Source organism: Lipomyces arxii, assembly GCF_038497795.1.
Source record: "Lipomyces arxii strain Phaff 12-163 unplaced genomic scaffold V1512scaffold_9, whole genome shotgun sequence".
Classification (NCBI taxonomy): domain Eukaryota; kingdom Fungi; phylum Ascomycota; class Lipomycetes; order Lipomycetales; family Lipomycetaceae; genus Lipomyces; species Lipomyces arxii.
In genome coordinates, this window is record NW_027117708.1 from 169,989 (window position 1) to 194,922 (window position 24,934).

At 46.4% G+C, this 24,934-nt stretch overlaps 14 protein-coding genes across 14 annotated transcripts; 7 read left to right on the forward strand and 7 right to left on the reverse strand.

The window, feature by feature from the left end:
* The first annotated feature begins 1,102 nt into the window (after window positions 1–1,102).
* Window positions 1,103–2,277, forward strand: V1512DRAFT_263552 (uncharacterized protein). Its single transcript, XM_066916517.1, has one exon. The coding sequence runs from the start codon at window positions 1,227–1,229 to the stop codon at window positions 2,268–2,270; it is 1,044 nt and encodes a 347-aa protein (XP_066771132.1). The 5' UTR covers window positions 1,103–1,226; the 3' UTR covers window positions 2,271–2,277.
* Window positions 2,278–2,364: 87 nt separating this feature from the next.
* V1512DRAFT_168341 (AhpD-like protein) lies at window positions 2,365–3,505 on the reverse strand. Its single transcript, XM_066913103.1, has one exon. The coding sequence runs from the start codon at window positions 3,277–3,279 to the stop codon at window positions 2,458–2,460; it is 822 nt and encodes a 273-aa protein (XP_066771133.1). The 5' UTR covers window positions 3,280–3,505; the 3' UTR covers window positions 2,365–2,457.
* Window positions 3,395–4,138, reverse strand: V1512DRAFT_263553 (60S ribosomal protein uL22). The gene is made up of 3 exons (XM_066916518.1): window positions 3,759–4,138; window positions 3,656–3,710; window positions 3,395–3,606 (listed from the first exon to the last, which is right to left on the reverse strand). Exons 1-3 carry the CDS (start codon window positions 4,065–4,067, stop codon window positions 3,467–3,469), a joined length of 504 nt encoding a protein of 167 aa, XP_066771134.1. The 5' UTR covers window positions 4,068–4,138; the 3' UTR covers window positions 3,395–3,466.
* V1512DRAFT_263554 (rRNA 2'-O-methyltransferase) lies at window positions 4,036–5,460 on the forward strand. Its single transcript, XM_066916519.1, has one exon. The coding sequence runs from the start codon at window positions 4,400–4,402 to the stop codon at window positions 5,339–5,341; it is 942 nt and encodes a 313-aa protein (XP_066771135.1). The 5' UTR covers window positions 4,036–4,399; the 3' UTR covers window positions 5,342–5,460.
* A 154-nt stretch (window positions 5,461–5,614) lies between these two features.
* V1512DRAFT_239423 (autophagy-related protein 27) lies at window positions 5,615–6,689 on the forward strand. The gene is made up of 2 exons (XM_066914202.1): window positions 5,615–5,894; window positions 5,945–6,689. The coding sequence occupies exons 1-2, from the start codon at window positions 5,654–5,656 to the stop codon at window positions 6,571–6,573; spliced, it is 870 nt and encodes a 289-aa protein (XP_066771136.1). The 5' UTR covers window positions 5,615–5,653; the 3' UTR covers window positions 6,574–6,689.
* A 128-nt stretch (window positions 6,690–6,817) lies between these two features.
* Window positions 6,818–7,726, forward strand: V1512DRAFT_271395 (uncharacterized protein; the record flags this gene model as incomplete). The annotated part of the gene is made up of 2 exons (XM_066917641.1): window positions 6,818–6,986; window positions 7,029–7,726. 2 exons carry the CDS (start codon window positions 6,818–6,820, stop codon window positions 7,724–7,726), a joined length of 867 nt encoding a protein of 288 aa, XP_066771137.1.
* Window positions 7,727–7,831: 105 nt separating this feature from the next.
* On the reverse strand, window positions 7,832–12,434 carry V1512DRAFT_248068 (uncharacterized protein; the record flags this gene model as incomplete). The annotated part of the gene is made up of 5 exons (XM_066914523.1): window positions 7,832–7,888; window positions 7,938–11,741; window positions 11,788–11,955; window positions 12,003–12,134; window positions 12,183–12,434. The coding sequence occupies 5 exons, from the start codon at window positions 12,432–12,434 to the stop codon at window positions 7,832–7,834; spliced, it is 4,413 nt and encodes a 1,470-aa protein (XP_066771138.1).
* Window positions 12,435–13,066: 632 nt separating this feature from the next.
* Window positions 13,067–14,033, forward strand: V1512DRAFT_168431 (Acylphosphatase-like domain-containing protein). The gene is made up of 5 exons (XM_066913104.1): window positions 13,067–13,285; window positions 13,333–13,365; window positions 13,408–13,456; window positions 13,504–13,575; window positions 13,618–14,033. Exons 1-5 carry the CDS (start codon window positions 13,238–13,240, stop codon window positions 13,710–13,712), a joined length of 297 nt encoding a protein of 98 aa, XP_066771139.1. The 5' UTR covers window positions 13,067–13,237; the 3' UTR covers window positions 13,713–14,033.
* On the reverse strand, window positions 13,621–15,078 carry V1512DRAFT_263564 (alternative oxidase-domain-containing protein). The gene is made up of 2 exons (XM_066916520.1): window positions 14,373–15,078; window positions 13,621–14,323 (listed from the first exon to the last, which is right to left on the reverse strand). Exons 1-2 carry the CDS (start codon window positions 14,910–14,912, stop codon window positions 13,757–13,759), a joined length of 1,107 nt encoding a protein of 368 aa, XP_066771140.1. The 5' UTR covers window positions 14,913–15,078; the 3' UTR covers window positions 13,621–13,756.
* A 380-nt stretch (window positions 15,079–15,458) lies between these two features.
* On the reverse strand, window positions 15,459–16,852 carry V1512DRAFT_263567 (Alpha/beta hydrolase family-domain-containing protein). Its single transcript, XM_066916521.1, has 4 exons — window positions 16,402–16,852; window positions 16,275–16,355; window positions 15,742–16,229; window positions 15,459–15,694 (listed from the first exon to the last, which is right to left on the reverse strand). The coding sequence occupies exons 1-4, from the start codon at window positions 16,731–16,733 to the stop codon at window positions 15,501–15,503; spliced, it is 1,095 nt and encodes a 364-aa protein (XP_066771141.1). The 5' UTR covers window positions 16,734–16,852; the 3' UTR covers window positions 15,459–15,500.
* A 28-nt stretch (window positions 16,853–16,880) lies between these two features.
* V1512DRAFT_263569 (uncharacterized protein) lies at window positions 16,881–20,450 on the reverse strand. The gene is made up of 3 exons (XM_066916522.1): window positions 20,062–20,450; window positions 18,894–20,007; window positions 16,881–18,839 (listed from the first exon to the last, which is right to left on the reverse strand). Exons 1-3 carry the CDS (start codon window positions 20,263–20,265, stop codon window positions 17,044–17,046), a joined length of 3,114 nt encoding a protein of 1,037 aa, XP_066771142.1. The 5' UTR covers window positions 20,266–20,450; the 3' UTR covers window positions 16,881–17,043.
* Window positions 20,451–20,571: 121 nt separating this feature from the next.
* Window positions 20,572–21,306, forward strand: V1512DRAFT_263571 (mitochondrial 54S ribosomal protein bL21m). Its single transcript, XM_066916523.1, has one exon. The coding sequence runs from the start codon at window positions 20,619–20,621 to the stop codon at window positions 21,252–21,254; it is 636 nt and encodes a 211-aa protein (XP_066771143.1). The 5' UTR covers window positions 20,572–20,618; the 3' UTR covers window positions 21,255–21,306.
* Window positions 21,258–22,484, reverse strand: V1512DRAFT_263574 (RNA polymerase Rpb7). The gene is made up of 6 exons (XM_066916524.1): window positions 22,389–22,484; window positions 22,086–22,322; window positions 21,994–22,032; window positions 21,891–21,941; window positions 21,701–21,840; window positions 21,258–21,649 (listed from the first exon to the last, which is right to left on the reverse strand). The coding sequence occupies exons 1-6, from the start codon at window positions 22,398–22,400 to the stop codon at window positions 21,613–21,615; spliced, it is 516 nt and encodes a 171-aa protein (XP_066771144.1). The 5' UTR covers window positions 22,401–22,484; the 3' UTR covers window positions 21,258–21,612.
* A 561-nt stretch (window positions 22,485–23,045) lies between these two features.
* Window positions 23,046–24,922, forward strand: V1512DRAFT_239446 (cation efflux family-domain-containing protein). The gene is made up of 5 exons (XM_066914203.1): window positions 23,046–23,556; window positions 23,608–23,942; window positions 23,994–24,031; window positions 24,086–24,455; window positions 24,504–24,922. The coding sequence occupies exons 1-5, from the start codon at window positions 23,224–23,226 to the stop codon at window positions 24,808–24,810; spliced, it is 1,383 nt and encodes a 460-aa protein (XP_066771145.1). The 5' UTR covers window positions 23,046–23,223; the 3' UTR covers window positions 24,811–24,922.
* Window positions 24,923–24,934: the final 12 nt, after the last annotated feature.

The following is a 24,934-nucleotide window of genomic DNA, read 5'->3' on the forward strand; positions in this document are numbered from 1 at the left end:
AATTCCATATCTAGCATATCGCGATTTATGTCGGGCAAATTAGTGAGCATTTGACTTGTTAGGAATGATTTCTCATAGTAGTCGTTCAAATATGCGTTAACGGTATGCCCATTTTCGGTGATGGTTGCGATCGCAAGTTGTAGATTGAGCAACCAATCGTCTAGAAAGCTGGCTAGATTGACAGTTGTTTTTGTATGACTGTAGCAGGCTCTTAGCAAGCATCTTGCCACAAAGTTGTTTTGCAGTACAGTGCCATGATTAAATAGTGTACTTCATCGGCAACAAATATATACGACAATGGGCCTGTTCTTCTGAGTCTTTGAAGTAACCTAGCTTCACTCGTTGCAAAATTTATGAGAGCACTACTTTAATCACCAAAACCGAAATCATTTCTGAGTTCCATGACGACTCTAAGTTCTTTGAAGTTTTACATAAAGCAGGGCAGTTCGTTTATGCGGCAGCTGACTTCCACTTTTGCAGTCACTACAGAGTGATAGTAATCTAAAATTTATGAGATAATAGTAACAATCCCACCGAGAGAATCAACTCCATTGAGGACAGAGTAAGGAAGTCAATAGTCGAGTAAAGGTAGTACAATGCAGCTCTTAGCCTATGCTGTTGCTTCAAACGAAAACGAGTAGAAGAAAAACAAAAAGGAATTTATATAACACTCTTGTGTTGCCACCGTTCACCTGTGCTGTTACTTCGTCCTGAATAGCCGCAAGCGTACGCATTGGCAAGTGTAAGACACGCACTTAAGGTTCGACTGACTTCCGTAAATTTAAAAACTTAATTTACTAGGTATTCCGAAGCTACGCTCATAATTACAGCATTGCAGTTTCTGACTTTGACCTAAAAGCTTAACTAAACCTAACAACAGAAGCTTTACCAGATTTTTTGGAAAGTGTTTTCTTGGGAAGTTGAACAGAGAAACGGGCTAGTTATAAAGCGAAACGGGCGTACAGGTTTGTTTCACCCTGCCCAGATAATTGACTCCTGCGTACGCTCTAAATTAAAGTTCTTAATCACGTGACAGTATGACTATATGGGCATCGAACGTTCAGTCAAAGCCCTGACCCTATCTGTTGTTCGTGGGGTAAACTGTAAACACAAGCTCAGCCAGTTTGACTTGTGCTCGGCGGTAGCACAATTGGCTGGAGTATCACAGCGTCACAGTGCATTCTGACTGGTACATTCTGTTTGATTTAACTGAGATAAAGGTGATTATGGAGACTGAGCAATATTTATCTGGACTGTCGCCTTCTGCTGTTTATGATGGAGTTTTTGAACCTTACTTTGACAGTTTCTGTCTGCCAATGTTTTCACGAACTCCAAGTCCACCGCCAACGACGCCACTGTTAACTGTCAGTCCTGCTGCTGGGTTTAAGTGTTATGAGTGTGCGCGTGAAAGCGAAGATGGGGGTAGTGGTGATGGTGATGAGAAAGAGGAAGGAAGAATGAAGAATACGGATGGTGGCAAGTCGTTTGCGAATTTGTTTGCAATGTGGAATGAACAGCCTGCACGACCAGTAGAAAGTATTGAAATGCAAGATCTAGTGAATCATGCGAGCGGGAGCCGGAGGAAGGGCGGAGTGACGACTTTGGAGCAGTGCGGGTGTGGCACGCTTGCAGTTGTCAGCAGGGAGAACAAGGTCCGTGGTGATGTTTGCGAGAAGAGTTTGCGCAAGATTAGTAGTTCAATTTTTGAAGGGTATGCACGACATTTTGACGTGCATAACGCCGAGATCACTGGGCTGGACGTCGTGTCTGATCATGGGCCAGAGCATGTGGCAGACAGAAAAGTGTATGTGACTGCATTTGAGCAAGACAGCAGTACGACAGAAGAAATGTGGACTTTAAAGCTGAAGTCTGCCGCGTATCCTCTCAAGCACAATACAGGTAAGTCTTTTCACCAAAGCACAGAACATGAAGTTTCTGCTGAGCCGGAAGAAAGCCACTACGACAGTGTCATGATACGGCCGTCTGAGACTGCTATACAGCAGTCACCTGTTAGATTGGAGCAATTATTGCCTGACATTTTTGAAAACTCAATGATCTCTTCAAGACGGCCGGCGACCTCTGACTTTTGGTATTTTTCAAAGTTGCGGCACACAAAGTCGCAGTCAACACAGACAGGTCAAAGAGCCCATAAGCCTAATCACACCGCTAGCTTGGCTGAGCATACCAGACGGGTGCTTGACCGGATCGACCGCAAGTTTGCCGAATTTGTCGCGTTGTTCACAAAGAAATCTACAGTCAGCCGTGTATAGTTATCGCACATAGCATGCCCAAAAAAGGAATGTTGTTTTATATGATGTAGCCGTGCACAATTGTGCGCACGATTGTCATTTGTATGTGTCGTTATTGTTTCAGTTAGCATCATGATTTGGCTACATTTTCCACGTATGTGCCTCTTGTCACTTATTTCCCATTATTGCCTTTTCGCTTTTGATAGCATTATAACTTGGCCACATCCTCTTTCCATGTAATTCCACAAAGTGTGCAAATCTGTATAGACAGTTCTCGCACGCGCATAATTTCTTCCTTTGTAGCCCCGTTGTTAAGTCCACCCTTAAGATGACCTTTAAGTTGCGGGTTGACGTCCTGCGGGATTAGACATGCAATGATTACATACGACGTCTCCTTGGCAGACAAAATACTAGTAAAAGACAGTAGCGGCGAATACACGTGCTGGACAGCGTACTGGGCCAAATCCGGGTACGCCGTGTTCATCTGGGACAGCACCCGGCGTGACACTTTACCGTACACTTGGTTCCAGAACTCTGTCCCCCTGATCTGCTCGTCTTCTGATGACAACGTCGGACGGACAACGACTTCGTTTCTAAACTCATGTGGAGTTGCATTCCGCAGCTGGATCATAGAGTTGATCGTTTTTGGTAAACCCGCAAGCGCACAACCTTTCAGTAGCGCTTCTCTAGTCTTGCGCACAATCTCAGCCACGTCTGCCGGATCTCTGTCGGTACAATCTACCAGCGCGCTCTCATCCTCTGGTCCGTAACTACCAGTTGACCGAGTGGATCCTGTTGGCGACGACGGACGCGTAAGTGAGTCATTCAACAAAGTTTCCTCCAGTGTGGGCTGGGGTGCAGCCAATCTCCTTCTGGCATCGTGCTCAACCGCGTACTTAAATATGACCGGGATCTCCTCGGGACGGTTACAGACGCTAAAAGTAGCGGCAGCGACATAGTACCATGAGCTTGCAAGCAGTGGAGTTGCCCTGAATGACGATAGAATGGCCGGTGTAAGCAAAGACGGCATTCCCAAGTGGTGTGTTGTATTAAATCGGCAAGTTTAAATGGTCGGGAGAAATGGACACAACCACTAACAGAATTCTACGCTACAAATACACACTTTCATACGGCAATTTGCTCAATCAAAGTAAACTCATAAATGATATTTTATTAGCTGTACACAATACCCCTTATTTTGATGAATGATGAGCCGTTTAACTCGACTTAACAACGTCCTTGGTCTTTGCAATCTCCTCGTCCTGTTCAACCAAGATGACTTCGATGTGGCATGGCGAAGCCAAGAAAGGGTTAATACGACCGTGAGCACGGTAAGTACGACGACGCTGCTTGGGGGCTATTTATTTGTTAAACTGTATACTGATTTGAGTACAAAACCGGCTTACCCTGGTTGACCTGGATGTGCTTAATGATGAGCTTAGATGTGTCAAGTCCCTTGGTCTATATTTCCCTTAGTTGAGATCACCATAATTTTTCATAGTAACATACGTTGGCGTTTGCCTCAGCGTTTTTCAATAAATCAACGACAAATGCAACACTCTTAACAGGCCATCTGGCCTTTGTGACACCAAATTCCTTTCCCTGACCAGTCCGGCCAATGCTACCAGCGAACCGTCTGAATGGAATGGCCTGCTTCTTCTCCTTGACGTTACCGAGATACTTCAATGCCTTCTGGAGTTCCCATCCGTTGACAGCTTGCGCAGTTTCGCGGGTCTTCTTGAACGAGACTCTGAGGTATGAGCCACGCGAACTGGCGCTCTTTGCAGGGTTTGCTGGAGTCGCGGCGTAACGAGTCATTGCTTAGATATTTTGCTGGTTTGTTGAAATTCCGTTGCTGATTTCAAGCTTCGTGAAGTTCAGGAGCGTTGTCGATACTCTGGGCGTAGTGGAACTCAAGACGTGACTGCATTTTACTGGATTGAGAACTGCTGTACTAGGGTATTGCCCTAAATGATTAGTATCAAACACACGCAGTGCACAATTCTACGCTACCGTTGTATCGAAAACCTTAATTGTATGTGAAGCAACTAAAATCAGAAGAAAAAAAATTCTGTATTTGCGCTTCAGTAAGTTTTACTTGAAATTTTGCTTTACATCTCTTTCTTCATAAAAATCTTGTTATTTTTATAATGGCATTTACTCCAAGAGGTGGACGAGGAGGAGCTCCTAGAGGAGGCGGTCGTGGTGGAGGAAGAGGAGGATTTTCTTCCAGAGGTGGTGCTGGTGGTGGTCGTGGTGGTGGTCGTGGAGGTGTCCGTGGTGGACCCCGTGGAGGCGGTCGTGGTCGAGGCGGACCTCGTGGAGGTGGCCGTGGAGGTATAGGCAAGGGACCTGGGGGTGGTAACAAGGTTATCATTGAACCTCACAGACATGCTGGTGTTTTTATTGCTCGTGGAAAGGAAGACATGCTGGTTACCCGAAACTTGACTCCTGGTGAATCTGTGTATGGCGAGAAAAGAATCTCTATTGACGTTCCTGCGACTACACCTGATGGTGTTGCCACTAAAGTGGAATATCGTGTTTGGAATCCTTTCAGATCCAAGTTGGCTGCCGGTATTATGGGCGGTTTAGATGAGCTGTACATTGCTCCAGGCAAGAAGGTTTTGTATCTTGGTGCCGCTTCTGGTACCTCAGTCAGTCATGTTTCTGACGTCGTTGGACCGGAAGGTATTGTCTACGCTGTAGAGTTCTCACACCGATCCGGCCGTGATCTGATAACCATGGCCAAGAAGCGTCCCAACATCATCCCAATTATTGAGGATGCTCGTCACCCCCAGAAGTATAGAATGCTGGTTGGCATGGTCGATGTTGTGTTTGCCGATGTTGCTCAACCTGATCAAGCCCGTATCATTGCCTTGAACTCTCACATGTTCTTGAAAGATCAGGGTGGTGTCGTTATTTCAATCAAGGCTAACTGTATTGACTCTACTGTTGATGCCGAGACTGTTTTCGCCAGTGAAGTCCAGAAACTACGAAAGGAGCGTGTCAAACCACAAGAACAGTTGACCCTTGAACCTTACGAACGTGATCACTGTATTGTTGTCGGAAAGTATATGCGGTCGTCAGCGTGAAAAAAAATGTGTTTGCTTTACTTGTAAAATAATGTTTTGTTGGTTAATTTTGGCTTTACATGGTTTTTGTTGCATGGTTGTGCTAGTGTGTTGAAATAAAAGAACTATATTTTATCTGATCGTCTTATTTGGTCTGGACTGACTATCGTCTAATCAGAGTTTGAATGTTAAAAGTTATTTACTAGACATGTTGCACAACGCTAACTATCTTTGTCATAGTCTTAACTCTATTCTGTCCAGTTCGAAGGCCGCTCGTCATCTCCGTCTGGCCCTGTCCACCATCTCGTCAACATTCACTTAAGTATACAAGTAATGCTTTTTGCTTCAGTCGTTAAGTCCGCGGTCGTAGTATCGACGCTTTATGCGTCTGGTGTAGCTGCATTGTTTAACTGCTCTGAGGCAGGTCTTCAGAGTCTTGCCGGTCCGCACACAGTCATGACCACCAAGAACACTCCGCCGTCAACAACAACTATGGTCTGGACAATCGATCTCTGTGCTGCCCTTGAATCTAATTCTGATGCTAACGATGCGCAATGCTTGGCTGGAACTCAAGGTAGAATTTAATTGAGCGTGGATGAGTCGTTGGTGCTAACAGTTCAATAGTTTGTGGTATCCAGACAGTGACTATTGAAGGTCAGGACCCTGTTGTTGCTCAGGTTATTCCTGTCGCTGGTGATATAGCTGGGTCGAACAATGAGGGTCGTGTTAATCTTGCGACGGAGAGCGTTCGTGCCGGTGAATATGCGGGCGATGTCATTCTGATTGGTGGAATGTGGGGAGACGCGACTGCGATGGAGGCTGACGTCAAGTTTGTGTGTGATCCTGCCTATGTTAACCATACTTTGAGTGAAACCAGTACTCCTGGATTGAGCGTGTTGCAATGGGACGAGCAGACATTGACTCTCGAGTGGCGGACAGCTGAAGTGTGTGGTGCCTCTGTTACTGCCGCCCAGGCTGAAGCTGCCGAGGACGATGTCGTTACCATTACGCAGTCGGAGCATTCGACCGCATGGAGTGTTATCAAGTATATCTTAATTGCTGCCCTGCTTGTGCTCGTTGCCTACTTCGGAATCACAGCCTACGTCAACTATTCCAAAGGTGCGACCGGTGTCGACCTTTTACCTAGCTCTGAGGCTATTCTTGAGATTCCGTATGTTGCTAAGGACTTTGTCAAGAAAATTGGCGGTGGGCTATCGACCAACACCAGCAGAGATGGATACGCTGTGTTTTAAACTTGTTGATTTTGAATGAAATAAGATGTTTTTTTTCTTCAGACTGAGTGCGCGATGTTTTGGATTCTCGGTGTGAACTTATACTTATTATTACATAATAGAATTGCATGAACTAAACTGCATTTGTAAATTGCTGAATTTGAACAACTGAAATGGACTTCTAAAGCCGCACGACTTTTTTAATTTCACGACTTTTCTCGTCTCGACAGTGCTACTAAACCGGGACTGACCGCACAGAGTCGCAATGCTCGCACGCAAACTAGTTCAGACTGCTCGGTTTCAGTGTTTATTTTCAAGAAACTACGCGACCGTGCTTGACACGTCAAGTCTGCTCAAGAATTCTGCGCAGGGGAAAGCTTACACACGGCCGACGAAACGATTTTGGGAAGACGCCAACGTCAAGACGACTGACGGTAAGCCACTGATCTTTACTTCATACATTGTTTAATAAATAGACGGACATCTCATTAATCTCGACACCCGCCCCATCCGAACCGCGTCTGGAAACCATCTCGTGGTGCCAAAGTCAAAGACCGTGCTAGCTCATTTGATTGTTCAAGAATGGGCTACTCTACCTTCGCTCGCAATCAAGCCGCATTCTTTACCTTTGACATCGCTTGCCGCTCGAGCAATCGACATGCGCAAAGACGCAAATCCAGACAGAACTCGCCAGGTCATCGTGGACTCGCTTTTACCTTACATTGACACCGACACGATGCTCATTTTCGCACCCTCGCACGAGTACGATGGTGCGCTCAGAAAAGCGCAAGAAGACACGTATCGGCCCATCATTGCATGGGCTGAGGCTGAGATTTTTGGTGCCGACAAACTGAGTTACTCGGACGGCGACAAAGGTTTGACTGGCAACCCTCAGACGGAAGAAATCAAGCAGAAAGCCGCCGCGTGGGCACATTCGCTCGACGACTGGAAGCTGGCCGCATTTGAGCGTGCCGTGCTCGGCAGCAAATCTTTTCTCGGCGGCATCAAACTCGTCTCAAAAGACATGACCACGGCCGAGCTTGCAGACGCAGTCACCCTCGAAGTCATTTACCAAATGAGACGATGGGGTGAAGTCGAGGATTCACACGATGTTGATTGGGCTGATCTCAGACGGCAGCTTGCCAGCGCCGCCGTGCTGTTGATTGAAGACTAACTTTGTATAAACAAATTATAGAAATTACACGAAAAACTAATCACCTTGCTTGCCTATATACAATTAACCATTACCGCCAAAAAATCAAGTTCAAACCATGTCCAATTATATTGACTCTCTAATAGCTCTATCCACCAATGACGTTTCCTTCTCGCCCTTGAACTGTGCTTGTTAGTCGTGTCTTTGAAACTACTAATTGAAATCATCATACCTGAAGCATATACACCGCAATTCGCGAATCGCCATCAGTTACAGCGGAGATTTGGTCCTCCTGCTCGTCCATGACATGAACAGCCAGCCCGGTTCTACCAATTTTTTCAAACGTGTTCGCGCCGATCGCAAGATCAAACACAACCTGTTCGTCCGCACGCTTGACCATGACCCGGCTATCTCCGTCGTCTGGCATTCCCACAATCGAGATCTTCGCCGGTCCTAAGTTGCGCCACTTAAGCGCGTTCTGCCGCAGAAACAACCGGCATTTGAAATCCTTCACCAGCAGCACCTCGTCGCCAGAGACAATCACGCTCGCGCCGCTTGGAAACACGACACTGCTTCGTGCACTGTCGGGCCCGCTCTCAAGCGACGGGTGGTACCACACCGATCCGCGTCCACCAAAGCGCGACGACACACTGCTGCGCGACGAGTCACTGCTGCTCGCGATACTCGGTTCCGACAAACTGAACGGCCGCGACTGCAATCGCCTGTAGTCAAGTCTGCACGAGTTCACTGCATTCAGCATATGGTCGACCTCGACCGCGGTGCGGGTCCGAAACATGGTGTTGGCGGAAGACGGACTCTTCTTGACGTGTATGTCGAACGCGGTCGTGCGTCTGACAACCGCTTGTACGCTTAACGGAATCGTCAGCATTGGCTGGCTGTCATCGCTAGGCGACAGCGTGTTATCTCCAAACGAAAACTGCACACTTTTTTTGCCTGACGCGATCGAAGACGCGCTGCTCTCAATCACACTTGGGCGTGTTGTCGCCGGCCACACCTCAATTGACCCGCTGTCCTCTGTGACGGTCACGAGTACACGCACTTCCTTGTCAGACAACCGATCCCACCTGTTATTTGGTCCCCATTCAGACACCATCGCGTTGCCTCGAAACAGCACAATCTTCATATCGTCCATGTTCTTCATGGTCGGTGACGGTGTTGTCACCGTGAACGACACCGACGTCGCATCTTCCGATACAGAACCCGAGTCGTCAGACCGCGAGCCAGACGACGCGCTTGACGGCGCATAGTTTCGCTTCAGAGGTGACGACGGCCGGCTGCTCGCAGGCGACTTGCGCTGCGAAATTGCAGACAGCACCGACGACAGAGATTCGTTGCTTGCCAGAACTCGCGGACGCGCGTACACATGCGCGCCAACTGGCGCCGGTAGCTCAATGGAGTCTATCTTCGTGTCATTGATTACCGGAACAGCGGTATGCAACGGGGGCACCGGTACGTTCTCATCCTGCTCGCCGTATTCCATTTGCTCGTTATTATCTTTTTTCTCTTGCTCCTCCCCATCTGCGTCGTCTTCTTCATTCTCTGCATCTGCGTCGTCCGCTTCGTCTTCATCTGACATCGGCGTGTCGACAAGTACGTACCTCTCCTGTTTCGGGTCTGCCACCGCCCTCAGAGTCGACTTACTGTCTCGCACAGTAGACGTGCGGGACGTTTTCGAGCTTCGCGAGCTTCGAGACCCACGCGAACGCGTTGGCTGTATCTCGTGTTCATGCTCGGCGGATTTGCTAGGCTTGAAAATTTCTATGTCTGCAATCAAGCTGTGAATATCCTTCACCTGGTCACTGGCGCCGCTGTCTTCAGTGAACAGACTCATGTCGACGTAATCGGCTCCCGGTGAGAGCGGGTATCCGGGCGATTCGGGTACGGTGTTATCGTAAAACGCTGGTCGTGAGACAGTTATCTTCAACGGTGCGATTTCTGGTAACGGGTGGTCAATTTCCTCGTACACGTCGTCGTACATAGTCTTGAAACTGCCCCTTTCGGCCGTGTCGTGCTCTGACACTGCAGTAGCCGTTGGAACCAGTGGTAAAGTGATTAGAGGCAGCTCTTCTACATCCGTTGTCTCAGTCGTTATTTCAGGAAGTACTACTCGCTCGTGCGATACAACCACCTCGGCCGGGATACTGTCGATGGCATCGGTAGGTACAAGAAAAGGCGATTGTGGAACAGTCAAAATTGTGTTTTTGGTTTCAGATATGGTTGAGTTAGCAAGAACCGAGCTCGCCACCCGAGTCTTTCTCGCAGATTTTGAAAAGATGCTGAAAAACTTGCTCGGTTTCTCGTCCGTCTGCTGCTCAATCTTCGGACTCACGATGACCGGGCTCGCAGCTGGCGAGCTTGTCGTTCGTGACGGGGCTTTGCTTGCATCAGACCTCATGCTCATGTGCGTCCGGAAACCTCGCATGATTGAAGCCGACCGACGATTTTCTCCCGGTGCAAACTCGCTCGACACGCTCGCGGGCGATGAATAGTCTGAAATATTTGGTGACAGTGGTGTCAGAGCTGCTGCTGACGCGCGTTTGCCTGTGAGCGACATGCGGGAGTATAAACTACTCACACTGTTTTCGTTCTTAGTGTCAACGTGGCTATTGACTGACTTCTCGCGCGTCAGTCTTATCAGAGGCGAGATTTTGCGGAACACGGCGGCGACTGATGATCGGGTCGAGTTTGAATTGACAGACCCGTACGACTTGCGTCTTTCAGACATGGTGTCACTGTTGTCGTCGGTCGACTGGCGTGGGGTAACGAATACTTCGGACGCGAGCGACGGCGACCTTAGAGACGGTTTGCGCTGGACGAGTGCAGGTGATGTGTGCTTTACTTCGGGCACAATCGAGTATACTGACGCGCGGGCAGAAGCTGCCGGTGCTGGCCGAATATCCGGAAAAGTCGTGCTCTCAGGTCTGGCCTGGACAAGAGAAGACACTGCGATCTCTGGTCTTGACTCTCTTTGTGTGATTTCAACCTTTTTCTCTGCACCGGCTTCGAGAGTTGGACCAGTTTCAAAGGTAGCTCGTTCGGTTTTGTTAAAAGTTCCTTCAGTTGCAGTGGGCGCAATAATATTGGCGATTGGTTTCTCTGCTTTAGCGAACAAATTCCCGCTCGACATTGGCACCTGCTGCGATGCAGCTGTATGCCGTGCAAGCATCGCTTGCTGCTGCTTGCGTCCGGGTGAGCCAGAGTCATCATCTTGTTTTGAATCATGCTCAGCTTCTTCCAGCAGAACTGTGGTCTGAATCAAGCTCGACATGCGCGCCGACTGTAATGCAGATCTTCGTTTAAACGGTGACCTTTTAGTTGGAGACGCTGTTTTGGTGTCTATTCTTGAGTCAATTGACGCCATTGATCTGCTGAGTCTGAACTGTGCCTTTTGGTGCGCGGCCTGAGTCGCCAGCGCTATTTTACTTCCGTATTTGAACACTGAATTACGTTTCTTTTGTGGCGACACGTCTGTGCCTGCGATATAAGGCTTAATTTCTGGCTCGTCAATTAGACGAGGGCTGTTGAGTTCGTCTGTTAGGATGTCTGAATGCAGCATTGGCGAGTCCCAAGAGTCGCGTCTGGACGTGCTGTCTGTGGTGATTTGCAGACCTTTGACGTTCATTGACACGGTCGGCATTGCTGTGGTCCTCCGTCGCGCGGCCTGTGGGAGTTCTGGCGCCGGTGGGAATATCTCTGAGAACTTGGTCGCCCAGACTTGCTTGTTCTCGGTCGATGAAAACTCAAGTTCAAGCTCGCTGTTATTGTACGACGCCAGCTTTATGGCTAGTCCTGTACCCGTTGATGTGTAAACAAGGTCGCCGCGGCGAAAGGTCGGGAAGAGAAGGTATTTGTGGAACTCATGAAGCTGACAGATTGCGAGACCGTCGGACATTAGTGGTTCAGCCACGAGTAAGATCTCAACTGGAACACCTGAGAAAGTTTTGCCAGCCCGGTGCACGAGATGGCATTGGCAGTATGACCTCATCGTAATATACTTTGAATTGAATGACGTTGCCTGACAGTATTAGAACGTACTTTAAAGCCCTGACAAGACAACATACAACTGATTGCAAAGTATCGAAGCTTCGTACTCGAGAGAAGTCGACCTGTAAACGCATTGCGCGCATTTTCTCAGACTCAACCTTTGCTCTGGCATTGGTGACCAGCACGCGAAAGGCTGCTGCTTGGTCCGAGATACCAGGTACATGTGGCAAGAACTCTCCGAGTTTCTAGGCGAATGTCAGATAGTGTGAAAGAAACTCCTATATTAATATACCTTGAAAAATTTTGAGTAGAATCGTAGACGGACCAGTGGCCGACGTTTTAGATATTTGAGTCTCTCGTTGTCGTCTTGGTCCAGAACATACGAGTCAACATAACGACTATATATTGGACCAGCTTCCTTAGCCTGTACAGTAGTTAGGAAAGAGTACACGTCAGAGCTGAGTATACAAACCCATGCCAAAATGCTGTTCAAATCTGGTTTAAGGGCAGCATGACAAATTAGCAATTCCTCGACTAGGCTGACCAAAGTCATTGAGTTAAGATCCGTCATGTACTGAACCTCTGAGGTCTTCATCTCGCGAAACAGGTCGTCCACAGTCAACGCGTTGAATCTCTGCATCGAATAACCAAAATCTAAACTCATTGCAGTCCCCGGTCGGGACATCATAGACGTGACATTACTAGGCGTTGCTGCGTGCGCCATTTTTGATCTTTGAGAATAGTCTAGCAGCAAAGAGCAGAAGAATATGCGCGGAACTCTTGATGAGTAGTTATGGAGTTGATCAGAAAGAGAACAGAAGTTGAATCAAATTAGTTAAGTCTGAGATGTCGAATGCGTTTATCCAAGGGGGTTCGTCTCCTCGCGTCGGGTCGAGTTGAGCCTCAACGTGCCAGGGATGATCAACAATAAGCACGCAAGATTTCTTCGTGATAGACACAAAACGCGTCCTTTTCGTGTATTTAAACAACGCAAAATATTAAAATGATTTAGTCATATCTTTTGGTTGAAAAAATGAAGAAATAAAGCAGTATATAAATAATTTACCCGGTTGACGCGTAACAGAACCGAACCGATTAAGCAACGCAATTGCTAAACAAAGCACTCTATTCCAAATAAAGAAACAATTTAAAATTTAATTTTTGGATTTGGGTCGACAAATAGAGGTCAGGATTGACAAGTGGCGCTAAGAAATGGTCTGAGTGGAATTGGACGTGTTTATGTCGAGCGAGACGCGTCGTGCACGACTGACCGTTGCGCCCCTTGCGGTTTACACAAATACCCTTACCCATGAATGGTGTTACTGGCGCGTAGGTTTGACGCGTCGCGTGTAATGTCGCACAACAGAGCAGCCATAATGAATTATGATCGGTTTTTAGTTGAGGTCAGCTCAAATCTGCATAGATTTACTGAAATAAGCAAATTGTTTGGTACTGGACCCTCATAATTGTTGACCCTTGTTAGCAGCGAGCGCATAGCTCCAAATATAATAATTGTATGAATTAATCATGGACGACGGTTTAAAAAGAATCGCGTTTGAAGTTTATGGAAAGGTGGTAAGCGACGCATTGTAAATAGTAATTAAATTGACTGTTTCATGCAGGTTCAAGGCGTTGGGTTTAGAAAATTTGTAGAGGTGAGTTCGCTTCGCATGTGGAATGACTACGTCTAATTCTAGCGTATGGCAAACCAACACCGAGACTTGACGGGGTTTGTGTACAACACTAGTAAGCGAAGTATATGGCTGGTTGATTGTGGTGGCTTACCATTGCAGGCGTGGGCACAGTGAAAGGGCAAGCTCAAGGGCCATCAATTTCTTTGAGGCGGTTCAATGACAGCTTAAAAGGTTGATTTACTTCAATTAAACCGGATTTTATTAACTATTTAGTTGGTTCTAGACATAGCTCTGTTGACCGAGTTGCTGTCACATACATAGACATTGTCACTGACGAAGCGACATTTTCAATTCTACGGCAACATTGATCTGTGTGGCTTGCCATTATTTACATACAATAACTACACCAGACTTACGACGCAATTTCATTTCTCTGCCAACCAGTCGACTTAATTGTTTCAAGGCCTTTACCAGGCTGCGGCGTTCCATTGTCAACCTTCAACGCAAACGGATTTCTGTCTGCACTCTGATCTAGGTTTCCAAAAGTATGGTTCACTTCTCTGTGTTTGGCCTCGTCTGCACGAACGTAAAGAATTAAATCTTCCATCGTACAGTCGTCTCCCATTTTCCAATACTGTCTTGCAATGTCAGGCACCTCCAAATGTTCCCATTCTGGGAGCCTGCCAGTCTGGATGTCTTCAAGACACCGGCTGTAGGTGACTATTGCCTCTTCCTCTAAGTAGCCGACGAACCTGTGGCAAGTGCGAGGCGAAACCAAGTATGAGAGAAAGAAGGCGTTGAAGAACACACCTTGACCGCCAATCAACATCAATCGCATGAACCAGCCGGGTTTAGACAATTTCAGGAATGTAAGCAAATGCATCCGCTCGTTACATGCCTCCTCCAGCAATGTCTCAATCCATGCCTTGTCACGACGCAACGCTCTGAGAGAATGAAGATGTCGAACCATACCACCAACCTGTACACCAAATCAGTATTGCCTACAGCTGCTATTTCGAAGTACATACCATTCCAGGTACACCTGCAATACTTTCAAGGAAAATGATCCGTGTAAGCCAGCGTTCGCCGGTCATTTGAAAATTGGGGTCTCTTTCTTTGCCGACGGGTGGATGTCTGTAACCTGTGAACCAGTCGAACGACGAACGCAGGAAATGAATAGCAGCCAAAGCCGCTTTGTCTGACCAGGTTTTGGCTTCCAGATGTGCAACTTCAATTGCCACCATTTGCTCATGGGTATATATTGGATGAGGCCATGTTGCTTCTGTGAAGTAGTCATGCCTATCTGGCTCATAGAGAGATTCTTTGCTTGGAGCTGCTGTGTTTGCAAGATTTTTGTGATCCATTTTGGGGTCCTGTTTGATGGTTGGCATTGGTGCATTTGGCGTTTCATCCTTAATGACTTTTTCCGGCGCATAAGTTCGTATTGACTTTGTCATACGTGATCCTACTCTGTGAACCGATGTTGACATGCATAGTAGAGCAGGCGACGTCAATCGTGACTCAGCAGTACGTGATAGTACACGTTGAAGAGTGATAGCTGTATTCATTGTTTACTTAGATGCGTATAGTAGCAGATGTCAAGAACAACAGCCAGTTGTTTGTAATTCAGTAAGCAGAAACCGACAGCTGGAACGAATATCTTATTTATGCGAGGAGCAATACTACGGGGGTTTTGATGGGCAGTTTTTGTCACGTTTTCGCAGGGTCTCAGCTGATACATTTTACGGACAGAACCGGATGCGCATGACAGCAGAACTTTGTGATTAGAATATACTCGCCAATGTCAATCTACATTTGGCTCGCGTCATCTCGTTCTTGTCCCGGTAAACAAAAGAATATACTGACCCGAGCATTGTCTCTTTGTCACCAAGTAAACACTCTGACCCATGTTTAACCATTGCAGTCTCGGGTTAGATCGAAATTGGGACTTCACAAAAAATCCGGTTTATTTACGTTCCAAGGCCGGTTTGTTTTCGTATTCGTTTGTCGGTTCTACTCACAAACTGTGGTGCGTCTATACATTACGCTTAAATTACTCTATCGGCCTGTGTCCGCGAAAATGGCAGTTTGTATTCTACGTGGGTGGCGGTTGTGGGCGGGGTTACGGAATTATGCACATTATCGTTGAGTCATGTCTACAATTTGCTTCTATTTTTCCGAGCCAACCCGGCTTTGACTCTTTCTGCGTTCTCTTTCCAACCGTTGACGACTGCCTTGAATCCCGCGTTGTTTTCTTGTTCCAATTGGCGTTGAGATTTAGATTGCTCAGACTGTAATTCCAAAGACCAGTTGTTCCACGTCTTCAATAAATAAGGGACGATGAATTTAGCTGTATTTTGTTTAGTTTCATCTTCTTGTCTTCAATAGCATACTGACCGGTTTCTACTGGAAGTTGCTGAACTACCATATGTCTCGCACCGGGAATTACTACCGTTTCCGAGTTCTTGAGTGCCCGGCTAATAGCTTTTGGTGCTTCATCCGGGTTCCATTTGCCCAGCTCAGCAACGCACAGCAATACCGGCGTCTCAACGAAATGAATCAGCGCCAGTCCTTCACGCAGAGAGTCATCCGAGTTGAACAGGATTGCCTGTTGCTGCACGCTTGATTTAAATGCAACCCGGTCGTCACCGTATGGGTGATAGAATGCAGACTCGGCCAGTTTAGCTAGCACGTTGGCGTTAAACCATTTCGAAGTCGCTTGTAGATACTTTACGCCTTCTTTGATGTTTGCAAACTCGTCTGGCATCGAGATCAGTAATGGGACTGTAAGAGCAACATTACCGTCTAATGGAAATGGGTAGATTGTCGCTTCAATTGCAACACAAGCTGTAAATAATCTTGGACGTAAGTTACAAGCCATTAACCTGTTGCACTTAGCATGTTGACAATTGTTATAGTAGAGTGCCTACACCTGTCCTCCGCCCATAGAATGTCCAATTGGCACAATTGGCTGCTGGAGCTTTAACTGGCCGACCACTTCTATCATATCTCTATTCACCAGTCAGTATAATTACAAAACCTGCGACCCAATCTCACCTAGCACCGTCGCTCCACAGTATATCATATCCCAGCTTCCCTTTATTTAACACCGCCGAATCTCCATGTCCAACCCAGTCAATCGTGACAGCTTCTCGTATCGGTATCTTGACGCTATGCTTAAATATTTCTTTAATTGTCACCTCCCAAGACTCCTTCACAGAACCTGTGCAATGCAAAAACACCAGCGTCAGCCCGTCAGCCCGCTGACTTGATGGAACGTAACGCCCGACAGCAACCTGCAATCTATCGTCCGCTTTTACAGTAGAATGTCGTTTTGCTCGCGGAAACGCTGCATTGACAACTGTTGTGGAGTAAGTGAAGTCTGTCATTGTGTGTCACTTATGTACCTCTAAATGAAGTCGAAATTGTGGGGAAACTCCGGATTTTTATAGGGTGCAGCTGGGAGGAATACAGGCCGAGGCTCATAGCCCATGTTGGGAGACAAAGCTGTCAGCCTGAATTTTATAGCTACACAATTAAAACATGCTGTAAATTTTATTTAGTGAAAAATGCATCACAAGCATAGTCAAAACAAATCACAACACAAAGTACAGAACTGTTATATTGACACAGGTTATACACCGCGGCAAAAAAAAAAATAAAACAGAACAATTTCGTAAACAAAAATCAAATGCAACTCTAGAATCCAAACGGATTCTCCGCCGTAGCAGCTGCTAAGTTAGCTTTTCTAATACCTGTCGGTGTGCTCTCGAGCGGCTTGTTGATTCCAAAGCTGACCTTTGGCGGCGGGCCAGTCTTTGTTGGCTGCAGTGGTTTCATCAGCACCGAGTTCACACCACCTGGAGGTGGAGGCATCTGTGGTCCGTTACCGAAACCGAACCCGGTCGGCTGGGATTGCAGCGCGCTTGACATGCCGTTGCCACTGAATCCGTTGATGATCGGCTGCTGGAATCCGTTATTCATCGGCTGCCGGAACCCGTTGTCCATGGGTCCTGTGAATCCAGTCTGCATCTGCTGAATGCCGAACTGCGACTGTGGCACAAATGGCCGTGTTGGCTGTGGCTGCAATGCGCTCGGCGCCGCAAATCTATCAAACCCTTGCTGTCCTTGAATAAATCCACTGGGTTGAGGACCAAACCCATTTTGTTGTGGGTTTGCGAATGGTGGAGCAAAGTTAGGGTGAATCATAGGCTGCTGCTGCAACTGGAAATCGGTCGGCTGCCCCATAACCGCACCATTGGTAGTAGGTGGAGGGATCGTTGCAGTCGTAGCCGTGGACAGTTGCGGGGGAGCTGACGGGCGCTGAACTCCAAAGAACATTTGCGGCTGTTGCATGCCTGTCTGCATAGATATTTGTCCGGTAGGCAAAGCTATCATCTGTGATGGTTGCTGTGTGGGCTGAGCTACCATTCCGGTTGGCTGCATAAGCTGTATACCCGTCATTTGTGGTGCTGCCATAGCAAACTGTCCCGGCATGGCTGGCTGAATGCTAATTCGGGGCTGAATCGCGACATACTGTGCTTGCGGTTGGGCTTGTTGACCTGTAAATCCTGGAGACAATACCGGCGTGGCAGTGACAGAAGCAACCTGTGGAGGTGCTGCCGCTGCCGTCGATTGTGGTACAAGTGCTGGTGTCGCTAGTGATGACGCAGGTTCCGGAGTAAGTGGTGCTATACTGGTAAGATCTCTAAGCGCGCCAGTTAGTGGCTCTTGAGCTGGAACCGAGTTCGGTCGTGGCGGCTGGGCTGGTTTGTCTTCAACTTCAGGCGACAACTTGCCTGACTCTTTTCGCGGTGAAGACCTGGAACTGTCGCTTGCCAACAGCGCACCGTCGACGGTCGAAGACGTGGTGACAGCCGGCGTAGGGCGCGACTTCTGTGTGTTGTTCTTCAGAGACCCATCGACATCGGTAAACAAGCCAGACTCTGCGTCTCCGTTCTGATCATCGTTACCCATCACACTGGCATTGCCGAACGAAACTGACCGTTTCTTCTTGCTGTACTTTTCTTCAACGACATGGTTTACACGTAGAATATCCCCCTCCTTAAGTCCAAGCATGCGCATGACTGACGGTGTGATGTCCGGTAAAACAGACTCGTCCATCTGGTCCTTTTCAAAACTGATTGCGTATCTTTGACAATTGTTGACATCGACACCACAGCTCAGGAAAAATTCAAACCAGTCAAAACCGGGTCGGTCAGGGTTCTCAGCAGTCAATGTGTCTCTCTGTTGCGACGCTTCGTTAGTGGCGACGGCACCAAGCTTGGACGGGCTTTTTTGTCTCAGCGACTGTCCGGTAAGGCGTTCGACATAATCCAGATCTTCTGGTGACATCTTGTTTACAGCAACCGCAATCTTGACGCCGTTGACCTTATGCAGCTGGATTTTTCCATCAACACATCCAACAAAAGCAGCCTCGACCTTAAATGTTCCACTAACATCTGTCCAGGTTCGGATTTTACTAGGATCAGGTCCTACTGCTTGTTAGTTTTTCTGCGATCCTTTGACAACAGCTCAAAATCACTTACTTGGTTTAGCTGGTGTAGAAGGTGGCGATTGTTCAACAGAATCTCTTCTCTTGTTGCGCTGTGATTTTGATCGTTTAGGTCGATCTCTGTCAGTTTCTTGAGGCAACGAAGACGACCGTGTAGGTTTCTTGATGACCTCGATATAATTACTAGGCACAACACCTTCCCTTCCTGTCAGACTGTGTCTAATCATCCACCACTCGTCGCTCTTTTTGTCATCTAAAATGAACACATCGTCACCCTCACGGACCGTGACTTCGTCGTCACCTTGGGCATCGAAATCGTAAAGCACTTTTCCAAATTTCTGTCCACCCGGAACAGAGGCCTCGATGACTTCACGCAAGCCTGTAGCACGTTTGGCGCCAACTAGCTCTCCAATTGCGGAAATGATCTCTGCCGAGTTATCCTTGGATCCGGTATGGAGATCGAGCGACATTGACGGATGCTCAAACTCCAGAAACACGTGCTTTTTTTCTGAGTTGTAGTTCACGAGGTTAGTGATTGACCATTGTTGTGGAGATGAGCTTGCACTTTCTGGGGAGAACAAGATGGAGCCATTGCCAATCGCCAACGTGGCCTTGTATTTCTTGCGTTTCGAGTCGACTTCCTGGACGTTCCAAGTCAGGAAACCTGACTTCCTCGACACAGACTCCATCGATGCTGCAGTTGACGCCCGCGGACGAGACGGCAGCCTTGGTACCGGCTCTTCCGGTTGGGCTTCTTCGTCGTCATCATACTCAGGTTCTGGTTCTCTATACTGAGCGTATGCAGCGTTTTGTTGATCCTGTTGATAATACGATGGCTGTCCAAACGGTGTCATTGGTTGTTCAACAGCTGTAGGCGTTGACGGTGGGAAATACTGCTGCGGCGATGCAACCATTGGCGTAGGTGGAGCACTAGCGTTTTGTACAGTCAGAGCCTGCGCCGTTTCTTCAGAGATGTATTCGATGTAGTTGGACGGTGCGAAACCGTACTCATCCCTGATTCCGACAAGGACCCAGTCCGGATCTGACGTATCGTACACGTCAAGTACTTCGTTTTCCTTCAAATTTGCTTCTTCCTCAGTCTGCCGGTCGTAATCGTACAGAGCCTTAGCCTTGCCTGTCGATTTCATCTAAATAGTGCCTCAGCCGAGTCATAACTAAAGAGATCAAAGAATTGAACTTACCGACTCGACGTAATTGTTTGGCACTAATCCAATGGGTTCGTCGTCTTCAGCTCCGACCATACGTTTCTTTGCTTTCCACCAATCGTCTTCCGAAGACTTATCAAGAATGTAAAGCACATCGCCTTCGATTAACGAGAGTTCTTGTGGGGATTGAGCAGTGTATGCATATATAGCAACGCATATGTCCAGAAATAGAGACGGCATTGATGAAGCTCGTTTTGTGCCTGTGAGACAAATGACAAGCTTAGAATTCAAAAAGCAAATAATAGATCGATCGGATAGCAGCTCTATTTAAAGGATCAACACGATGTATCAATAAGCGCTGTACGCGCACAGAATGGCCGGGGTTTGAGGAGAGCGTGTTATACGCTCCTTGAAAGAGCGATAGAGGGTTCAATATGAGTTTAACACAAACCCCTCATCACCTGTAGTAGTTTAGTACAAAACCCTTTAATGCTGACGTGCGAAATGTTAATGTAAAAAATGAGTTTTGCACGGCAAAAACAATCGGAAAGGATTAGTTCAAAGTGTCCGGATCTGAGATTGATAACTAAGTCATGTTTAGTGCTCCTCGTTTGGGAAGCATATTTCATGCTGCACAAACATGTTTTTCTCTGGTTGAACGAGGACCGTCGAGTACTTCTCAGTTTAACAAGTGGACTCGGCAATTCGTGACTACAGCTAAGAGACTGGCAGACACTCCGTCGGAAACTGTTCCGTCTGTCACAGCTTTACTATCGAAGCCAATTGGTTTGTACGAAACAATTGCCGAACCGACACCTGCAGACCTCACACAGGCTTTCAAGCCCAGCAGTTTTGTGTATCATTCAATGACCACGCCAATGTACGCGACCATCCGAATCCACAAGAACTCATTTCTGGTTAGTGTTGGTGACCGTGTGACATTACCGTATAGACTCAAAGACGTCAATGTTGGCGACATTATTCGGCTAACCCAGATTGAAACTCTTGGCTCGAGGAAGTTTACATGGAAAGGCGAACCGTTCATTAACGACGAGCGAGCTGTGGTCAAGGCTAGAGTGGTTGAGCACACAAAGGAGCCTATGAGAGAGAAGATCCGGACGAAGCGGAGAAATCGTCGCGTTAAGCATATCAAAAGTAAGCATCACTACACGGTGCTCACTATTTCTGAAATCGGAGTGAACGTGCCAAGTGAGGGCAGCAGCAATTGACGCGTTTGAAGATGCATTGTATATAATAATATAATCTGTTTGTCTCATGTAACACTCTCCATGACGAACGCAGCTCCATTGAACAACTGCAATCTATTAAATAATCTCACACAAAAATATAACAAAACTCCGAATATAACAAATCAACTTGTTTGCCTAAACCCATATTTTAACATCGTCAAGCTAGACTGACTATTCAAATGAGATTACATGACAAGCGAACACCCTATAATGCCATATAGAATTCTTTTTTTCTGGTATAATCAACCAAAGACGACGTGAGTCACTTTAATATACAGACTTGGAAACGTTGGGAACACTTCAAACCAGCGTAACGGAGAGCACCTCTTTTTTTTGACTATAGTACACCGAGGTAATCTTCTTTTATACTTCCACTGTGAATGAGTTAGCATCTAGAGAATTCAATATCAGCCGACCAAACATACATCGCAAACATGCCGCCGACATCAACACGAGTGCCCATGATCTTTAATCTGACATGACTGCCTTTTTCTATAGTTTGGTCTTCTGAAACATATGCTGGAGGATTGAGATTGGGATCAAATCTCATGTCGGATGGGATCAGCTGTATTTGAATCAGTCTAGTTTTCCTGTAATTCTTTATATATGCCACACCTTCGTTGAAACAAATACGCTCAGTGGTCCAGCGTCAGCAAAGAATCCAACCTAATCGAATCAGGATTTAAATCAATAATCGTAAAAACGCACTCATGCTTACATTGTTAACGCTTGCGACAACTGCGTCGACTACCTCTCCCTTTTTTAACATCAACAAATTGTACGGCAAATACTTCAGCCCAGTTAACTCACTCTAAATGGCTTCCAAACAATAGCTCTATATTTGACATCGAATTCCGCACCGCCATTGCCTGGGATAACACGTCCCTTGTCGACATCGATCCTCATGCCATCCATAACGTAGACAATGTACCCGTACTCGCCAGAGCATGTACCTTCAACATCCTGTAATAACTTGGACCTCAAGTACGAGTGCATGGACGGTCCGAAGTAGGATGGATGTAAAGTGATGATGAGAGACAAATCTTTCTGTAAGTTGGAGTTTAGCAACTGGATGCCAATTTGATCTCGCAGACCTCCCCATTAAATACTTACTAAAAAAAACATATTATTTGACTCTCGGGCATATGCAATTATGTAATGAATGTGGATATGTGGCCCGCAAAAGCGCAGTGTTTTCCTGTTTTGTAGCTGGTGAAGTTGTTTGTGGAGGGTGTGTAAGAGTCGAGGGTTTAGATCCATTCTGCTCCTTATGTTTACCGTTCATTTACGATAAAGTCAGACATAATTCGATATTTAAATATTATTAGAGATAAATTTAATGCTAATTGTACAACAGTGATGAGTATGATTACTAGTATATATATAACATTTATATATTTTAGTATTTACAATACAAATCGCAATTGCAAATATCAAAAATTATTATTAAGAACAGCAAGTTTTGTAGTGACCGCTAACCAATAAACAACTAATTACAACGATAATTAATAACAGACTATTCGGCACTTTGGTATAGCTAATATAAATATATCGTCTCAAAAACCAGCAAATTTCTACCAAGATTCAAAGTACCGTTTACCAATTTACAGAACAGACAGGGTCCAACTTATCAGATGGCACCATTAGCTAAATCTGTGATCTTTAATGCCTAAGCACGCACAACATAGGCGCATACGGAACAATACGTAGTGTATGTAGCCCCGCCACTCGTCATGGCGGGTACGGCTGTAATGGCGTACAAACGATCGTACCGCATAATGCCTGGGACCCTCTCCTACTCATCGACATCCTGATCTGCGCGGGCTCTTACGTCCTTTTCGTACGCTTGTAGTCTTTTCACTTTTTTTCAGCAACCCTTTTTACTCTTGTTCTTAATCTAAAAATCAGATTGTGCTAATTTGGTTATTTTGTTACTAAGAACTTACAAATGGCGTTAGGTAAATCAAAAAATGCAGAGCCGGAACCGTCGTACATCTCGCTGTCGTCATCTCCCGCCATGAGAAGACCAAATATGTTTGATTTCATTGTCGAAGAAGGAGGAGTTACCCAACTTTCACCAGATTTGATATCATTTGCAATGGCACCACCTTCGAGAATGCAGCGAATGGACTCTATAAGTCGTCTGACCAACTTGCTCGAGCTCAGATCACAGAATTTGATTGGAAATAGTAAAGCATTGGATAACTGGGAGAAATACCGGACAGATCCAAAACAATTAAAAACATTTTCGAAGCAATTACGAGAATATTACGAGACTCAGGTTTGTAAAATGAGGATTAATCAGAGGAATTTATATTGACCTCGGCATCAGAATGACTTGATAGACAGATATCTCGAAATTGATCGACTACTTGATTCGAAGATCCCAGAGAACGTGCTTCAAGTTTATGGCGACGACAACTCACAGCGGCGAAGACTAGATGTGCCAGGAAACATCGATGAGGAGAGTATGCCATTACTAGGGCTGGATCCAGATCAAGATGGTGCAGTGCGGAACGCAATATACTTGAATTTCGCTCTAAATGTCGTGCTTCTCGGAGCCAAGGCTGCAGTTGCGATTCTGTCAAACTCGCTGTCCCTTATTGCTTCGTTAGTCGACTCGGCGTTGGATTTCATGTCAACTGCCATTATTTGGGTTAGCGCGACGTGAGACTATGTTTAGCAGCGAGGTATACTTGGTTGCTAACGCTCACACAGATTTGTACAATCGCGAAACTGGAAACTACAATATGCGTGTATGTGACGTTGTTTTGTTTTCTTACTTCATTCATCAAGCTGATAATGTTTAGTCCCTGTCGGCAGATCTCGACTTGAACCAATTGGGGTTTTAGTATTTTCAATTTTAATGATCGTGTCGTTTATGCAGGTTACAATTGAAGCTGTCCAACGATTATTTCACAGCTCGACAGTGGAAATTGGATTTTCTGCAGTCATCATCATGCTGGTTACGATTGCATCCAAGATGGTGGCTTATCTATGGTGCCGCTCGATGACATCCAGTTCAGTTCAAGCGCTTGCTCAAGACGCGTTGACGGATGTGATTTTTAACTCCTTTTCGATTTTGTTTCCGTTTATCGCATATTTTGGACACATGCCTTGGGTAGATGCACTTGGGGCCATGGGTCTATCGATTTATGTGATGGTGTCATGGTCACAAACGTATGTTGAACTAGTGCCTTGAAGATATAGATGCTGATTGTCGCATAGAGCGCTCGAGCATATCCGCCATCTTACTGGAGCAGCTGCTGACCCAGTTGACCGGCAAGTCATTCTCTACTTATGCATGAGATTTGCAGATTGTATTCACCAAGTGAACTCACTTCATGCATACTATGCCGGCGACCGGTTAAACGTCGAAGTCGATGTCCTATTAGACGAGAAAATGAGACTGCGGGACAGTCATGACGTTGGCGAGGCACTACAATACGCACTCGAGACATTGCCGATTGTTGAACGGGCGTTCGTACATCTTGACTACCGGAGCGACAACTTTGCGGGCCATATACCACAGTAATTTAGCCAGCCATTGGCATACGAATTGGTTTATCTCGAGGTGATATTATTTTTCTTTTACTTATAGATTGCTTGGATACTTGTAATTATAAACTCATTTTATGATCCCTTGAGAGCAGTAGTAG

Excerpts from the sequence above, each read along its gene's own strand:
- V1512DRAFT_263571 (XM_066916523.1), top strand. The coding sequence starts at position 20,619 with ATGTTTAGTGCTCCTCGTTTGGGAAGCATATTTCATGCTGCACAAACA.
- V1512DRAFT_263553 (XM_066916518.1), bottom strand. The coding sequence starts at position 4,067 with ATGACTCGTTACGCCGCGACTCCAGCAAACCCTGCAAAGAGCGCCAGT. Across the intron at positions 3,711-3,758 it reads ACGCTGAGGCAAACGCCAAC|ACCAAGGGACTTGACACATC; the intron begins GTATGTTACTAT and ends AGGGAAATATAG. Across the intron at positions 3,607-3,655 it reads GCACATCCAGGTCAACCAGG|CCCCCAAGCAGCGTCGTCGT; the intron begins GTAAGCCGGTTT and ends ACAAATAAATAG.
- V1512DRAFT_239423 (XM_066914202.1), top strand. The coding sequence starts at position 5,654 with ATGCTTTTTGCTTCAGTCGTTAAGTCCGCGGTCGTAGTATCGACGCTT. Across the intron at positions 5,895-5,944 it reads ATGCTTGGCTGGAACTCAAG|TTTGTGGTATCCAGACAGTG; the intron begins GTAGAATTTAAT and ends ACAGTTCAATAG.
- V1512DRAFT_263567 (XM_066916521.1), bottom strand. The coding sequence starts at position 16,733 with ATGACAGACTTCACTTACTCCACAACAGTTGTCAATGCAGCGTTTCCG. Across the intron at positions 16,356-16,401 it reads CTGTGGAGCGACGGTGCTAG|AGATATGATAGAAGTGGTCG; the intron begins GTGAGATTGGGT and ends ACTGGTGAATAG. Across the intron at positions 15,695-15,741 it reads GCAACTTCCAGTAGAAACCG|CTAAATTCATCGTCCCTTAT; the intron begins GTCAGTATGCTA and ends AACAAAATACAG.
- V1512DRAFT_168341 (XM_066913103.1), bottom strand. The coding sequence starts at position 3,279 with ATGCCGTCTTTGCTTACACCGGCCATTCTATCGTCATTCAGGGCAACT.
- V1512DRAFT_239446 (XM_066914203.1), top strand. The coding sequence starts at position 23,224 with ATGGCGTTAGGTAAATCAAAAAATGCAGAGCCGGAACCGTCGTACATC. Across the intron at positions 23,557-23,607 it reads GAGAATATTACGAGACTCAG|AATGACTTGATAGACAGATA; the intron begins GTTTGTAAAATG and ends CCTCGGCATCAG. Across the intron at positions 24,032-24,085 it reads CTGGAAACTACAATATGCGT|TCCCTGTCGGCAGATCTCGA; the intron begins GTATGTGACGTT and ends GATAATGTTTAG.
- V1512DRAFT_263552 (XM_066916517.1), top strand. The coding sequence starts at position 1,227 with ATGGAGACTGAGCAATATTTATCTGGACTGTCGCCTTCTGCTGTTTAT.
- V1512DRAFT_263564 (XM_066916520.1), bottom strand. The coding sequence starts at position 14,912 with ATGAATACAGCTATCACTCTTCAACGTGTACTATCACGTACTGCTGAG. Across the intron at positions 14,324-14,372 it reads TTGCAGGTGTACCTGGAATG|GTTGGTGGTATGGTTCGACA; the intron begins GTATGTACTTCG and ends TTTGGTGTACAG.
- V1512DRAFT_263554 (XM_066916519.1), top strand. The coding sequence starts at position 4,400 with ATGGCATTTACTCCAAGAGGTGGACGAGGAGGAGCTCCTAGAGGAGGC.
- V1512DRAFT_263574 (XM_066916524.1), bottom strand. Across the intron at positions 22,033-22,085 it reads TTGTTTGGAAGCCATTTAGA|GGAGAGGTAGTCGACGCAGT; the intron begins GTGAGTTAACTG and ends ATGTTAAAAAAG. Across the intron at positions 21,841-21,890 it reads GCGTATTTGTTTCAACGAAG|CTGATCCCATCCGACATGAG; the intron begins GTGTGGCATATA and ends ATTCAAATACAG.
- V1512DRAFT_263569 (XM_066916522.1), bottom strand. The coding sequence starts at position 20,265 with ATGCCGTCTCTATTTCTGGACATATGCGTTGCTATATATGCATACACT. Across the intron at positions 20,008-20,061 it reads CAAACAATTACGTCGAGTCG|ATGAAATCGACAGGCAAGGC; the intron begins GTAAGTTCAATT and ends GGCACTATTTAG. Across the intron at positions 18,840-18,893 it reads TTCTACACCAGCTAAACCAA|GACCTGATCCTAGTAAAATC; the intron begins GTAAGTGATTTT and ends AACAAGCAGTAG.
- V1512DRAFT_168431 (XM_066913104.1), top strand. The coding sequence starts at position 13,238 with ATGGACGACGGTTTAAAAAGAATCGCGTTTGAAGTTTATGGAAAGGTG. Across the intron at positions 13,366-13,407 it reads GGTTTAGAAAATTTGTAGAG|CGTATGGCAAACCAACACCG; the intron begins GTGAGTTCGCTT and ends GTCTAATTCTAG. Across the intron at positions 13,457-13,503 it reads GGGGTTTGTGTACAACACTA|GCGTGGGCACAGTGAAAGGG; the intron begins GTAAGCGAAGTA and ends TTACCATTGCAG.